Source organism: Vulpes lagopus, chromosome 2 (assembly GCF_018345385.1).
Source record: "Vulpes lagopus strain Blue_001 chromosome 2, ASM1834538v1, whole genome shotgun sequence".
NCBI classification, from domain to species: Eukaryota; Metazoa; Chordata; class Mammalia; order Carnivora; family Canidae; genus Vulpes; species Vulpes lagopus.
This window is the reverse complement of record NC_054825.1, coordinates 138,301,198-138,318,116: the sequence shown is the minus strand read 5'-3', so window position 1 is coordinate 138,318,116 and position 16,919 is coordinate 138,301,198. Positions and strand designations below refer to the sequence as shown.

General features: G+C 33.4%; 1 protein-coding gene across 3 annotated transcripts in view; it reads left to right on the top strand.

The window, feature by feature from the left end:
• VPS13A (vacuolar protein sorting 13 homolog A) overlaps positions 1–16,919 on the top strand; it is a 233,138-nt gene that overhangs the window by 161,391 nt on the left and 54,828 nt on the right. For all 3 annotated transcript variants that reach the window (XM_041740166.1, XM_041740174.1, XM_041740183.1), the window contains exons 48-53: positions 2,482–2,877; positions 3,128–3,232; positions 3,345–3,491; positions 7,316–7,444; positions 8,096–8,229; positions 11,815–11,944. In XM_041740166.1, coding sequence (XP_041596100.1) covers positions 2,482–2,877; positions 3,128–3,232; positions 3,345–3,491; positions 7,316–7,444; positions 8,096–8,229; positions 11,815–11,944 — 1,041 coding nt within the window. The remainder of the gene's footprint in view (positions 1–2,481; positions 2,878–3,127; positions 3,233–3,344; positions 3,492–7,315; positions 7,445–8,095; positions 8,230–11,814; positions 11,945–16,919) is intronic.

The window sequence follows — 16,919 nt, the reverse complement described above, 5'->3', positions numbered from 1 at the left end:
CCCAGTCACCCCCACCCCCCGCCCACCTCCCCTTCCACTACCCCTTGTTCGTTTCCCAGAGTTGGGAATCTCTCATGTTCTGTCTCCCTCTCTGATATTTACCACTCATTTTCTCTCCTTTTCCCTTTAATCCCTTTAAATATTTTTTATATTCCCCATATGAGTGAAACCCTATAATGTTATATTTCTATTAGAAAATAGAGCTAATAAAAATTGCCTATAATTACATCATCTGAAAATTGCATGTCAAATGAAGATAGCATCTCAGGTTTAGAATACAAGGATACCTCATTTCATCATACTTCTCAGAGAGATTGTGTTTTACAAATTTAAGGTTTGTGAAAATCCTATGTCAAGCAAGTCTGCCAGCATCATTTTTCCAACAATATTTGCTCACTTCATGTTTTTCTATCATATTTTAGTAATTATCACAGCATTTCAAATTTTTTGTTCTTTTTTTTTAATTTTTATTTATTTATGTATGATAGTCACAGAGAGAGAGAGAGGCAGAGACACAGGCAGAGGGAGAAGCAGGCTCCATGCACCGGGAGCCCGATGTGGGATTTGATCCCGGGTCTCCAAGATCGCGCCCTGGGCCAAAGGCAGGCGCTAAACCACTGCGCCACCCAGGGATCCCTCAAATTTTTCATTTTTAATTGTTATGATCTGTGATCAGTGATTATGACTTGCTGAAAGCTCAGAGGATGATTAACATTATTAGCAATAAGTATTAAGGTATTTACATTGATTTCTAGATGTAATGCTATTGCATACTTATTAGACTACAGTGTAGTGTAAACTTGACTTTTATATGCATTGGGAAACCAAGAAATTTATCTGACTTTATTGCAATATTTGCTTTACTGTTGTAGTCTGGAACTGAACCCGCCGTAGTATCTCTGAGATATGCTTGTATATATTTTTAAAATTTCCATGATGAATGTACATCTCATTTATTATATATTTAAAAGATGGACACTAGCTTTTGAAACAAGTATGAAAATTAGTCTTAAAATAATATTCAAATACTAGACTTAAATAGGTGGAGAAAACACTCTTATATTATTCTCTAGTTTTTGAAAAAAGATTTTAATGCCCTATAAAAATACTTTTTCTTTTTTAATACTTTTTAACAGATACCATCTCATTCCTTCCTTTTGCTATAACAGGGATCTTTTTATCCTAAGATTTTAAGTAGACATTGCATTTGCCGTGCTTGTCAAATATAAAAAAGGAGTTCCTCATTTTAATCTATTATTAGTTTTTATTGTTTATTAATAATTCAGATTTACTATATGTTTAAACTTGTCTGATAAATTGTGGGGGTGGGAGTTAACACATCTGTGGTTTAAGTTATCAATTTTCTATACATTTGGCAGATACCATAGTGGCTAACAATTTATACTTTGCTAGCAGATAGATTTGAGATTGAATCCTAGCTCTATCATTTACTAGCTTTATATTTTCAAGTTGTATCATCTTTTTAAATAATTTGTCCTAGTCTATAAAATAGGGAGAGTAATGAAACTTGTATGATTGGGATATGGGAAACTTAAATGATGTAATACCTGTAAAGGACTTAGCATAGTGCCTCACAGGCACATGGTTGCCATTTATTTAACCTCCCTCACATCACCACCAACCACTACTATTCTTATTTTGTGGAATATTAATTATTTTCAATTAATAATTTATATAATATTTGCTTTAAGTAATTTAAAATCTTAAGAGCTTCCTGTGTTCTAAAAACAGGAAGGAATCAGGCTAGAGATAATGGAAGAACGGGGGATGTATCTATACATGTCCCATTCTTACAGAACTTTTGATACTTTTAGAGATCACATTCTATTTGCTGGTTTCTGAAGGATATAATAAATTTTTAGGAAGATGGTTTAGCCATGATATTGAGAGAGGATTATAAGGGACAAGAGCAGTTAGGAGACTCTTAAAGTAAGAGGTCACAGTGACATGAGCTATTGAGGGTAACGGAAGTGTGGGCAGAGATAAATGAACAGCTTTGAGACATATGTAAGATGCAGTATCAATAGTGATTGGAAATGGGTGATGAGGGATTGTTAAAAAGCAATAGGAATTAGTAGGGATGCTTATTTTGGATTACTGTCATTTTTTCATCTTGTAGTTTTCAAAACTAAAATCACTAGTGGATAATATTTTTAAAAATATTTTACTAATTATAGTGTTTTATTCCATCATAGTTTTACTTTATGTTATTTAATTTTATCCTCACAATAATCCTCTGAAGTAGATCATTTGTACCATTTTACAAATATGATCATTCAAATCTCAAATAATTTATAGTTTACACAGCTGGCAGAGTTAGAGCACAAATATAAGTCTTCTGTCTTGCTCTGATAGAGGTGTGTCAAAAGCCTTAATGTTTATGACATCTGGAATCATATAGAATTTTTTGGCATATTATTTTGACATGTTTAAAATTTTACTGTATATTTTTTATTACAGGGCACTGAACATAAAGTTTATACTCTAAATGAAGGACATTCAGCCCATATTTGTACTGTGCAGTTGGATAAAGCCAGACTACATTTAAAATTACTTGACTATCTTAATCATGATTGGAAAAGTGAATATCATATAAAACCTAATCAGCAAGATATTAGTTTCATCAATTTTACCTGTGTTACAGAAATAGAAAAGACTGATTTAGATATTGCTATCCATGTGACTTACAATACTGGCCAGACAGTTGTGGCATTTCATAGTCCTTACTGGATGGTCAATAAAACTGGTCGAATGTTACAGTATAAAGCAGATGGAATTCATCGAAAGCATCCACCTAATTATAAAAAGCCAGTTCTCTTTTCTTTTCAACCAAAGCACTTTTTTAATAATAATAAGGTATGTAAGGTATTAAAACTTTTGTTCTTCTTTAGCTATTTTTCATTCCTTTTAGTTTCTAGAGTTTTGAAGAATATTATGAAACATAACATTTAAATATTTGAAGTTTTAAAAGATTAGAACTTAGTATGGGAAAATGTTTAGTGCATTAATATAATATTTATATTAAAAAAGCAAAAAAATTTATCAATCGAGGGAGGAATTTTTAAAGGTACCTAAATTATAATGTATTCGGAATATTTTTTCCTAGGTTCAGCTGATGGTAACTGATAGTGAATTGTCAGATCAGTTTTCGATTGATACTGTTGGTAGTCATGGAGCTGTTAAATGTAAAGGCCTGAAAATGGACTATCAAGTGAGTTCATTCTTGTGGAGAAAGTTCTACTTAAAGTGTGTGTACTAAATTTTTATAAGGATGTTGTAATAATGTAAGAGTTTTTGAAATGCTGATTTTTTTTTCCTTTTAGGTTGGTGTCACTATAGACCTCAGCAGTTTTAACATTACCAGGATTGTGACATTTACCCCTTTTTATATGATAGAAAACAAAAGCAAGTATCATATATCAGTGACTGAACAGGGAAATGATAAGTGGCTCTCTCTTGATTTGGAGCAGGTGGGTAGATACATTTCCAAAATATACCTCTTTGGATTTTCATTTTTCCTTGAACTTAGATACCTGAAACCACTATGTAGGTTTTTAATTGCCTACCTATACCCTGTTTTGTTTGTACCAGGCTCTAGATGTTTAATTTTTAAAAACCAAACCTTGTCACTTAGGAATGCATTGCTTGATAAGGGAAGTAGATATTTAACAGCTAGTAACCAACAGTGTAAACACAGCAATAGAAGACTAGATAAGGTATGAATGCAGGAAAGAGTAGGAAATGATTTACTGTTTCCACAGAGCTGTTAGGAATGTTAAACAGTAAGTTAAGCCAGTTGTTTTAAGAAGATGGTAATGACTTAGGAATGAAATTTTGATTCTATTCCATCGTTAGCTATCAGACAACTGGGTAAAAGCTTTCTAAAGGAATGCCTGAGGTTACTGGAATATTTAATTTTTGAAGAAATTTTATTCTAAATATGTTAAGATTATAAGAGAAGTATTTGCTATTTATAGTCACTGTTCTTTCTGGCTTTTAAACCATCCTGCTGGTATCATTCTTCTTGACATTCTTTAAATTTTCCTTCAGAGCTCATTTTGGAGGGAAATACTGTCTGTGTTAATCCATAAAAGTTTTTTTAATATATCTTTTATAATTTCTCTTGCTAACCTGTTTTATTTTCCCCCAACATTTGTTGATTTTACTCCACTCCTTTATGGCTTCCACTTTAAAAATTCTGCTATCATTCCTTAGAAGTCATTTTTCTTCCTAATTGCCTCATGATCTTTGTCTTTTTTTTTCTTTTTTACTGTTGTTTTTAATCTTTGTCTTTGATATTCTGTAGTCATACTACTATCTGTCTACATGTGGGTTCTTTTTATATATCCTGCTTGAGATGCTTTACTCTGAGATTTGTGGATCAATCTATTTCATACTTGCTGTATAATTTGTAACTGTGTCTCTTTAAATATTGCCTCTCCTTCATTGTTCCATTTGCTGCTTCTTGACCTTTAATCAGACAGTCTAGACCTCCATATTCTATCTTCCATATCTCTTAACATTTTTTGTTTTTAGTATTTTCTATCTATTTAATTTTCTTTGCTGCATTCTAGATAAATTCTACACCTATATCTTTAATAAATTTTCACTTTTACTCTAAGTTGCTATTTAAGACTTTAGTTGAGTTTTCATTTGAATAATTATTTTCAGAAGTTCTACCTTTTTTGAAGTCTGCCTGTTCATTCATTGAGTACTTGTATGTATTCCTTATGTGCCTTTTGATATACATCTGTTAACAGAACCGCAAGTCCCTGTGCTTGTGTAGTTTACAGTTCATTGGGGGAGGGGTGTAGAAACATTAATAGTATCATAATCAATTAGTAAAATATATAATATGTTTAAACGTGAAAAGTCTAATCAGGGAAATGCAAATAAGACAGGTATTAAGTATTAAAAGTTCTAGGAAGCACAGAGTAAGCTGTACTTTTATATAAAACTTGTAGGAAATGTGGGAGGTAGCAGTTGCCAAGAGCTCAGCTGAGCTGCCATGTGTTGGAGTAGCTGATGAGGACAACAGGTCAAAATGAAAGTAACAGTCGGGCCTTCGGTCACTAACTGCCATAGTATAAGCAAGAGGCTAAACTGGAGAAAGCGTCAGCTCTCCCTCCACCCACTCTATCCCTGCCCCGTACCACTTTCCCTATGGAAGAGCATTGGTCAGGGATCAGGTGGATCAGCACAGACTTAGAGGTTGTGTCACTGTCCAGGGAGCCTTGAACAAAAGGTTCATCCAGTTTGAGGGACCTAGAGGATGAACAATGACCAGGGAGTAGAAAAGGAGTAGAAAAGTACTGAATACTGAGAGAAAAGTACTGAATACTGAGAGGAGAAGAAAAGCATCTTCAAGGTTCTCTCTCTCCTCTATAAAGAGGCTCAGCCAGGGTAGATGCCCTGAAGTGGAAGGATTTTGGCATGTTTGTGGATAGCAAAAGAGGCCAGTATTACTAGAGAGGGGAAAGTAGTGGAGAACAGGACATGTAGAACTTTGGGAGCCATTGCAAAGATTTTAGCTTTTGCTCAGCATGAAGTGAAGACCTATCAGATGGTTTTGAACAGTGATTAGTAAGCTCTTAATAAATTATTATTGACTGAATATATAATTTATCTTTGCAGATGTTCCACATCTGCTCATTAGATCTAGGATTCTTGGTTGGTTGGATATAGAGCTCTCTGTATCTAGCCAGCCAGATTCTAAGATTACCAACCCTAGCTTTGTTTTGCTTTAGAGATTTTCTAGGTTTATCTTCCTCCATACTTAGAGCAGCTCTATGTCTTGATTTTATATGTCTATTGCAGATAACATTGATGGGTCTTGGCTTTTTAAAAACCTAACTTATAGCCTCTGCCTTTGAACAGTTTATATTTACATTAAGTGCAATTGCAACTGCATAAAAACTTTTTATTTTACTTTCTCTGTTTCTTATTTTCAATTTCAGCTTTTCTTTAGATAAAATTTCTTTGCTAGTTTAGAACTTTTACATTTTAATTTGTAGTAGTCAATCTTAAGAGGTGTACTCGCAGTTATTGTTCATGTTGATTGGTTAAACTACCTAGATGTCTGCCCACTACAAAAGACAAGTACGTTAGCACTTTCTCTAGTCACAAGATTTTGAGCACATGACTCTTTAAAATGATATGGTGGGTATCTAAGCATATATCATACAATTTTAAGTAAGCCAAGGCTACCAGGGAAGAACAGGCTTGGGAAATTTAGAAAGCACATTGTTTTTAGTCTTCTCAGTTCCTCGTGGGAAGTATGACACTTCAGTTAGTATTGCTGTCTTCTAACTCTCCCACAGAAGTTCTGCTAGGTTTCAAGAAGCCCTGAGTTCAGAGCATTTCTGAGTTTCTTATGGCCTTAACCGTGTCTCATAACTAGTTCCATTGTTACCACTTAAGGTCAGATAAGGTTGGTATTAACAAGCTAAAGCACTTGGCTTTAACATCCAAGTTCCTCCCACATTGCTCCAGGCCACATCCTGGTGATGAGTGTCACACATGAACAGTGTCACTGAAGTCTGTGAAGTCATCAGTCTGGTTGGGACCTGTCGCAGTAAGACAGGTGTATGGAACAGTTTACAGACAGCTTCTCCTTTTTTCTTCTCTTAGCTCTTTGTTTCTGTTTCTGTTGTCTGGGCTTCTCCTTTGGTGCACTGCCTGCCTCTTGATTTATTAGTTTGGATTCCAGATCGCCGATGTCCATGTTGTTCCTTAAGTTTTTTTATTTTTATTTTATTTTATTTTTTGTTCCTTATGGTTTTGAGCCTATTTTTTACTCTGAACTTTAGGTATTTCTTTTACTTTTTTTTTTTTTTTTACACTTTTATTGAACTTGGATTCATACATGACCTGATTCAACATTTGCATGTATTTGTTGTTTAATTACCAAATGATACCCACAACCTGATGATGAGTTTTAGGAATTGAATATACCCTTGTTTCAAACCAACACTTGCTTCTCAGCTGTTTTCTCATGCTGATTTTTCAGCCCTCCTCTAGATCTCTGGACCACAAGGAAGTCTCTTCTCCAGCATTCCACTTACCACAGCTCCTCAACTTCCCACCCATCACTGCTTGTATTCGCACTGTCCACAGGTGGTGACCTGTCTCTAAGTAGGCAGTTCATAGCTCTTCATAGCCAAGCAACCCAGTAACTAGAGCAGTGTTCAAAGAGATTTATTTTAAGTCTATCCTGGTGGGTTTATTAAAATGATAAAATCTTGATGATGAGATCTTTTTAAAAAAAAATAAATGTATGCAATATATGTTTTAGTGTATCCCCTTTTGGCCTGAGGATGCTTCTAATGCACTTCTTATTCAAGTTGAAAGACATCAAGGCCCTCCCAAAAAGATACATTTTAACAAGCAAGAAAATTGTATTTTATTGCGCCTGGATAATGAGGTGGGTGATCTGGTGCACGCGTGCGTGCGTGTGTGTGTGTGTGTGTGTGTGTGTGTGAGAGAGAGAGAGAGAGAGAGATATTAGAGAAGCTATTATATACTTGTAATTTTGTTCATATCTTTGATTTTTTTCCCTTTCACCAAAAAGGAACAAAAAATTTCTTTTTGTAAAGGGAAAAAGTCCTAAAACGAAGCAGAGACATAAAACAATTTTATTGTTAAACAGAAAGCTAGAGTGTGTGAATACTAGAATATACCACATCTGGAATTTGACTCATCTGCATACTCTAGTTGAGATTCATGATTTTCTGGATGTGCAGTAGAAAATCCTGACTTGCTTTCTTAATCATCAAAAAATATATTACGTTATGAACAGTCTTATTAAGTGTTGTTAGTTAATATTCTTTGGAAAATGATCACATAAGAGAATATTTTTCAGACAGCCTGGGTGGCTCAGCGATTTCGTGCCGCCTTCAGCCCAGAGCCTGATCCTGGAGACCCGGGATTGAGTCCCACGTTGGACACCCTGCATGGAGCCTGCTTCTCCCTCTGCCTGTGTCTCTGCTTCTCTCTCTCTCTCCCTCTCTTATTTCTCATGAATAAATAAATAAATTTTAAAAAAAGAATATTTTTCTTTCTTTCTTTTTCCTAGCTTGGAGGTATTATAGCAGAAGTTAATTTGGCTGAACATTCTACAGTTATTACATTTTCAGATTATCATGATGGAGCAGCTACATTCCTATTAATAAATCACACCAAGAGTGACATTGTTCAGTACAATCAAAGGTAAGAATATTATCACAAATATGGTGTGCCCCTGATTTTAGCTGAGTCTAGGTGATGAGACACTGACTTTATGATTATTTCTTAAGAATAACTACTTATTATAAATAAATAAATAAATAAATAAATAAATAAATAAATAAATAAGAATTATTTCTTAAGAATAACACTGATGCGGAGTGCATGGGTGGCTCAACTGGTTAAGCGTCTTACTTTGGCTCAGGTCATGATCTCAGGATCCTGAGATCCAGCCCCTTGTCTGGGCTCTGCACTCAGCAGGGAGTCTGCTTCTCTCTCTCCCTCTGATCCTCCCCCCCCCCCCCCCCCCCCCGTGCTTGCTCAAGAGTTCATGCAGTCTCTCTCTTAAATAAATAAAACTCTCTCTCTGTGTATGTATGTATATATATGTATGTATGTATGTATATATACACATATATATTCTGATAATACATATATAACTGATAACAACATTAAAGCTATATAAAACAATATCCTCATTTTTTAAAAACATACACTGAAATATGTAGGTATAAAACTGACATTAATATCTGTATTTACTTTTTAAAAATTTGATGTAACTGATGTAACCTTGTATTTCGGGAATACATTGTAGTGATTCAATATTTGTATATATTGCACACTGATCACACAGTAAGTCTAGTTAACATCCATCACCATGTATAGTTACAAAATCTTTTTCTTGTGATTTTAACTAAAATTCACTCTTTCCTCCACTTTCAAACATAATATATAAGTATTATGTTTATACTAAATACTAATTATACTTTGTAGTATACTTATATATTAGTTTATACTAATATTAGTTATACATAGTATACTAATTATAGTATACTTATCAGTATAGTGTATATATATAGTATAGTATACATAAGTATATACTATATACTAATTAGTATAATAACTAATAAGTATATTAGTTTATACTAATACATAAATATATGTTTATAGTAAAATATAGTATTAGCTATAGCCATCATGATGCTGTACATTACAACCCCATGATTATTGTATAACTGGAAGTTTATACCTTTTGACCCCTTTGTCCACTTCATCTTATCCCCATCTCTAACAACCACCACTCTCTCTCTCTCTTTTTTTTAAATCTTTGTGTTTCGATTTTTTTTTGTTTGTGTGTGTGTGTGTGTGTGTGTGTGTTTGACTTTTTAGATCTCTCTCATAAATACATACATATCATACAGAGTTTGTCTTTTTTTGTCTAATTTCACTTAGCTTAATGCCCTTGAGGTGCATCCATGTTGTCCCAAATGGCAAGATTTCATTGTTCTTTATGAATGAATAATAATTATGCTATGTACACATCACATTTTCATTATCCATTCATACTATCCATCCATTTGATGGGCACATATGTTGTTTTCATGTTGTGGCTTTTGTAAATACTGCTCTAGTGACATGAGGGTTCAGATTTCTTTTTGAGTTAGTGTTTTTATTTCACAACCTCAATCTACGCACACAGTTTTCAGTTGTACCTTTGCGTGACCAAAGCATTTTTCACATTGCGTTGTCGTTGTCTTGTGAGTTTAAGACTGTACCTATGTATAGTTAACATTATATGAATTTTTATTTTTTTTTCATTGCCTATCTAAGATAAATTTGAGGTGAATTTTCTTTTAAGAAATATTCTGCAGTGAGCTAAATAGATTAAAATTTACATGAATTAAGAGCATTTCTAAACATTTTTAAACTAATTTATCTGGTTTACATTTACAACTGATTTTTTTTTTTTTTTTTTTTTTTTTTTGTGGAATACACAATGCCTATAGGGCTGTTATCTCTCCGCTTTTCTTTCCTTGGCTTTGTTTTTGTTGTTAATATGATTGTTCATTGTCTCCTACAAATATAAATTATGGCTGTCAATTTTCTTAATTCCGTAGAAAAACTTTGAAAAGAAAACCATAATCCTGAAATCTCAATACTGTCACCATTTTGTTGCATTTCTCTTCACACTGTTTTACTGTTGCTGTCTGTCTATGTTTCTGAGTCTCTTGTTTTTAATAGCTATTGTGAACATGTAAATTTGCTTTAAAACAATTTTTAGTGAATGCTTTATATCCCATTATTTAGATGTGCTATGAATACTTTATTATTGAGATTTTTGGTTATTGTCTAATTTTATAATGTTAGAATCTGTTTCTTTTAATAAAGATCTTTAACCCATTTTTTGTAGTCCTTCTGATAACTAAGACTTCTTTCCTTTATTATGGTAATATGGATTATTCTTTTCTAATGATGATTTGGAAAATTCTGTTTTTGTTGTAGATTGCTACTTTTTTGTTCATGAAGATTTTGGTGCATTTTAAATTTTGAGTGAAACAAAATCTGCTAATTGACCCATGGGGGATAAATGGAATATTTTCACATTTTCAGTTTCTCTTTCCAAATTCCCAGTTTCTTATGAATATAATTTGGAATTTTTGATTCATATTAATATAAAACAGTTTTTCAAAAATGTGTTTATTTAAGGCTTTTTTGGCATTTGACAACTCAATTTCTCTGGTTTAGTTGTTTAATATTTTTATGTCCCAGTTTTACTTATTTAAGTAATGGCTGCACCTGATGTGGAGCTTGAACTCAAGACTCCAAGGTCAAAAGGATGAACTTACAGGTGAGCCAGCCAGGTGCCCCACATGCCAATTCTTTAAATTTTCTTCTGAGTTCTTCCTGGCTTGGTTGGGAAAACCTTTGAGTTAGGTTTTCAGTAAAGGTTTGTGGATATTGTATTATGCTATTGCTTGTTTGAGAATGTCTTACCCTTGCAAATTAATGAATTTGACTTAAAATTTTAAGTCGTAAACTCTTTTTTCAAAATTGTATGGATACTGTTCCATTGTTTTCTGGCATTCAGTATTGTAGAAAAATGTGAGAGCAGTCTTATTTTTACTCCTTTGTGGGTGTGGTTTTCCTAGATGTTTACCGGCAGATTTCCGTATATTTCGGTAAAACTTAAAATTTTTACAAAGATATGTCTAGGATAATATTCTGTTTTCATTAGTTTTCTGTGATGCCCACATTGAACTTCTGGAGTCAGCTGCTGCTTCAGCTCAGAAAAGTTACATTCTATTATTTCTTTGGTTTTGTAAGTTCTCCAATTTTTTGTTTTTCTGGGAATTATTTTGTAAGTTGATTGAATTTTTTAGATTTATATATCATGTCTTAAAATTTTTTAAAAGATAATTCAGCTGTCTTGTTTTTGCCAGAATAAGACTAATACTTAGGAAAGAGTTCCCAATTAAATTCTCTCAGATTTAGTATAGATAATAGTTGGAATCATTTCCTTCCATAATTCATTTGTATTAAAACAAAAGTTCACAAAGAAGTTTTAAAAACTTGAAACTCTTTATTTTGTGACAAATATTTCCCTTGAAATAGTCTCATTTTCTTAGAAAACCTCTTTTTCATTGTGTAAGGAAAAAAATTTCAATCTAGTCTTAATCAGGACTGTTACAAGTCTCAACTAGTGGACTCAGGATTAAGTGTTATTTTAGATTCCTTATATATTCATATGCTTGTACTTAGTTTAATGTGTATTTTTACTATTTATGGTAGTTCTCTCAGTGAAATAGAAGATTCCCTCCCTCCTGGAAAAGCAGTATTTTATACATGGGCTGATCCAATGGGCTCTAGAAAGCTGAAGTGGAGATGTGGAAAAAGCCATGGTGAAGTAACACAAAAGGATGTACGTATTGGGTTGAGTATTATGGTATTCTAAACATCCTTTTTTATAAGATATTCTCTTTCAGTTTTGCTAGTTAAAAGGCCTGTTTTGTGCCTGAACTTCTAAACTGCCAAAGCTAGAATTTAGTGATTCATCACTTACATGTAACATGCAGTATTCATCATTACCAGTGCCCTCCTTAATCCCCATCCCTTCCAACAACCCTCAGTTTGTTCTCTATAGTTAAGAGTCTGTTTTATGGTTTCCCTCTATTGTTATCCCTTATGTTCCTTTGTTTTGTTTTTTAAATTCCACATATAAGTGAAATCACATGGTATTTGTCTTTCTCTGACTGACTTATTTTGCTAAGCCTAAGTCTCTAAGCAGTAGAAAGAGAAATCAATCCCATTTGTAATTGCATCAAAAACCATAAGATACTGAAGAATAAACCTAACCAAAGAAGTAAAAGATTGTACATCTTATGAAAGAAATTGAAGATGACACAAAGAAATGGAAAAACATTCTATGCTCAGAGATTGGAAGAACTAAATCTTATTTAAAAAACTGCCAAACATTTTAACCAAAAATTCAAATTCAAACTTTAACCAAAAATGTTTAAAAACAGAAAGGGTCGGGATCCCTGGGTGGCGCAGTGGTTTGGCGCCTGCCTTTGGCCCAGGGCGCGATCCTGGAGACCCGGGATCGAATCCCACGTCGGGCTCCCGGTGCATGGAGTCTGCTTCTCCCTCTGCCTGTGTCTCTGCCTCTCTCTCTCAATCTGTGACTATCATAAATAAATAAAAAATTAAAAAAAAAAAAAAAAAAAAAAAAAAAACAGAAAGGGTCCTGTTTTGTCTACATCATTATTCGCTGCTGTTATGTTATAAAAGATACACTGGGGTTAGGTGCTTTCAGCATTTATCTCAGGTACAGGGCACTGCCAGTCATTTTAGGGCAGTGAGGCTTCTGTGAGGATCATTTAGGGACCAACTAAGGAATTTATTTTTTGAGTGGTTTGGTTTTTATAATGATAAAGCTATATATAAACATTTTCCAGTGACATTTTGAATGACTTTCAGGAATTTTTATTAAGATGTTATTAGTTTTTCAGGACAGGACGCGTGGGTGGCTCAGCGGTTAAGCGCCTGCCTTTGGCCAGGGGGTGATCCTGGAGTCCCAGGATCGAGTCCCACATTGGGCTCCCTGAATGGAGCCTGTCTCTCTCTCTCTGTCTCTCATAAATAAATAAAAAGCTTAAAAAAAAAAGATGTTATTAGTCTTTCAAAATTCATCTTAATTTAACCCCTCTTCTAATGTTTTTTTTTTCCTTACCACTGATTATTATTTCTTCTTACCAATAGACCAGTGGTTATCTCCCATTTTAGAGGGAAAACTAAACATTACATCACTAAGTGTGTTTTTATTGTGGGTTTGGTTTTGTTTAATTCTCTATCAAATTAAGGCAGTTATCTTCTAGTTTGTAAAAATATATGTGTATGAATAAATGAATGAGTACTGAATTTGTATCATTTGTTAAGCTTTTAATTTTTTTTTCTCTATGGAAATGATTTGTGATATTTGGATTTCACCTTGAAAGGATGATTTATGTGGTTTTATATAGTTTTATATATTAAGACTAGTCTTGTGTTTCTGGAATTGACTTGCTAATATTTTCAGACTTTAGCCAGTATTCATCAGAGTAATGTCTCTACTAGAATTTGATATTTAAGGTTATGCTAACATTTAAAACATGTTTGGGGATGCAATTTTCATATTTTCTTGAAGAGTGTTATGTAAGATTCATATGCTTTCTTTCTTTAATGTTTGCCAGGTTTACCAGTGAAGCCAGGACATCTTAGCCTACAATTGTTTTTGAAGGAAGATTTTAAATTATGAAATTCTGTTTTGTTAATATGTTAGGACAATTCAGTTTTCTATTTCTGCTTGTCATTTTGCTAAGAGGTTTCCCAAGAATGTGTTTATTTCATCTGATTTTTCTAATATGTTGATTAAAATTTTTTATCCTATCCATCTTCTTTTTAATATTTATAGTGCTTCTCTTTTTCATTCTTGGTATAGCTTATTTGTGCCTTCATTTCTTTTCCCGTCATAAGTTTTTCTTAAGATTTCCCAATTTAATTCTTACTTTTTTCTATCAGAAAACCATTGTTTTGCTCTTTTGATGATCTCTTTTATACATTTGTGTTCATTTTCACCTATATCTACTTTATATTATATTCTTTCATCTTTCCTTTCTCTAAATTCTTGAGATAGGGGCTCCTGGGTGGCTAAGTCAGTTGAGCATCTGCCTTTAGCTCTGGACATGATCTTAGGGTCCTGGAATCAAGCCCAACATCAGGCTACCTGCTCAACTGAGAGCCTGCTTCTCCTTCTGCCTGCCACTTACCCTGCTTGAGCTCTCTCTCTCTCTCAGATAAATATATAAAATCTTTTTTAAAAATTATTGAGATAGATACTGTGTTAGTCTGCTTGGGCTGCCATGGCAAAATACTTTAGACTGAGTGGCTTAAACAACAAAAATTTATTCTCAGTTTGAGAGCTGGAAGCCTGAGATCACAGTGCCAGCATGGTGAACCTGGGATGGACTCGTCTTAACTTGCAGTTGATCACTTTCTCACTATGTCCTCACATGGTGGAGAGAGAAGGAGTGAGCTCTGTGATATCTCTCATCAGGATACCAATCCTGTTGGATCAGATCTCTAGCCCCTCCCTCTGTGGTGTCATTTAACTTTAACTACCTCCATAAAGGTCCTGTGTCCAGAAGAGTCACAGTGGAGGTTGGGATTTCAACATACAACTTGCGGCAAGTGAGGGAGCACAGTTGAGTTAATAGTAGACACGGAGATCAGTGGTTTTCAGTTTTTCACCACTTTTTGTATCAAATCACTTCAAGTTACAGATTTCCCTCCAAAAACAGCATTAGTTTTATAGCACAAATTTGATATGTTTTATACTTACTATCCTTTAGTACAAAGTATTTCTTAAGTTTCATTTTTATTTATTTTTATATTCCACAAATATTTTTTTGTTTTTCTATTTTATATATTTTTCTGTTTTGTGATTTGTTATTTATATTTTGATTTCATGGCTACTTAGGTCATTGCTTAATTTTCAAAAATGTGGACATTTTCTAATTGTGTTTCTTGATTTCTATCTTAATTCTACTGTGATTTGAAAAGAACATACTCAGATTCAGTCCTGAAATTTAATGAGATAGATTTTGTGGGCCAGCATGTAGTCATTTTGTGAATATTTCATGTATATTTGAAAAGGATATATATTCTGTAATTGTTGGTTACAATGTTCTGTATATGTCAGTTTGTTCAGATTTATTAATTACAGTGTTTAAATCTTCTAGCTCATTACGGTTTTTTTTGTGTGTATTTGCTTGTACCATTGTATTTAAAAGTTACCATACGTATATATGTTCATTTTTTGTTAATTTTGGCTTTTATGTTTTGAAACTATGATTAGGTTGATAAAATTTAGAATCGTTATATCTTCCTGGTAGGATGGTCACTTTAGCATTTAGTCATGTATCATTAGTATATAATTTTGCAGTGCCCACCATTATATATTTTATAGATTTAAATATTTAGATTCTCAAAACTATCATAGATTACAGTTTGCAGCTGCCTACTCAGAAAGGTACAGGCCAGGTAACAGTATGCCAGCTGGGAGCATCAGACATTTTGCCCATCAGTTAAAGAACCATTCTCTTTGGTCACCTGTAATGAGAGCTTTGTAGTGACGGAACAAGGCTCACTTGGGTGTGTTATGAGCCCCTGTAACCTACAAATCCTATTCCTCATTGCACATATCTCTTGTAACAACCCATGAGCATAGCTTACTGGTGTTCTGCAGGATAGGTAGACATCATCACACTCAAAAGAAATCTGTAGCTTCTAATGATACTACAGCATGCATTCTGTAAATTAGTACTGGTGCCATTTTTCCAATAATATGAGGACTTTAGAACTCTTACTCTACCCCCTTTCATCTTATATACTGTTGTTGTATGTCTTATTTCTAAATACATATTATATATATTATGTCTCATAAAAAGTATTGTTACTGCTTTCTGCAACTAACAGCGCATTTAAATTAACTCACGTTTTTCTTCTGTTTTTCATTCCAGCCTGCGTCTCCATGTTTCCATTTGTGTTAATTTTTCTTCAGTATTTTTCTAATGCAAGTTGACAGCTGACAAATTCTTTCAGTTTCATTTGTCTAAAAATGTCTATATTTTGTAATTATTTTGTAATCTTATTTTATCTGTATCTGTGGATTAGTATTTTTGAATATTTATATCATAATGATAGTTAAACTTTATAAAGATAAATCTGAAATTTATACAGAATATTAGAAAGACTTCAGAATTACTTGGAAATAGTTTTCTTATTTCTCAATGTAGTTTTAGTGCTGTGTATTTTTTTGAAAGTATTACAAATAGCTTAACTCCTCCTAAATACTGACTATATAGTAACCACTCCGCTTTTTAATTTCACTGCATTATAACATGAATGTGTACAATACAACATGTCCCACCCTCCCCTGCCATCTTGGAGGGGACACATTCCAGGACCCCTAGTAGATATTCAAAACCTCGGATAGTACCAAATCCTATATAAACCCATGTGGTTTTTTTTTATGCATACATATCTGTGATAAAGTTTAATTTAAAAATTACACACAGTGAGAGATCAACGGCAAATCTAACAAAAAAATGGAGCAATTATTTACTGTAATAGAAGTCCTAGGAATGTGGTCTTTCTTAAAATCTCTTATACTCCACTTATCCTTATTCTGATGATGATGATGATAAAATGCATACATGATAAGATGAAGTGAGATGAAAGATGTAAGCACTGGGGTGTAGTATAAGACTACTATTGACCCTCTGGCTGTACGTTTAGGAGGAGGATCATCTGCTTCTGGAATATAGTTTACCACAAGTAGCTGAAACTGTGGAAAA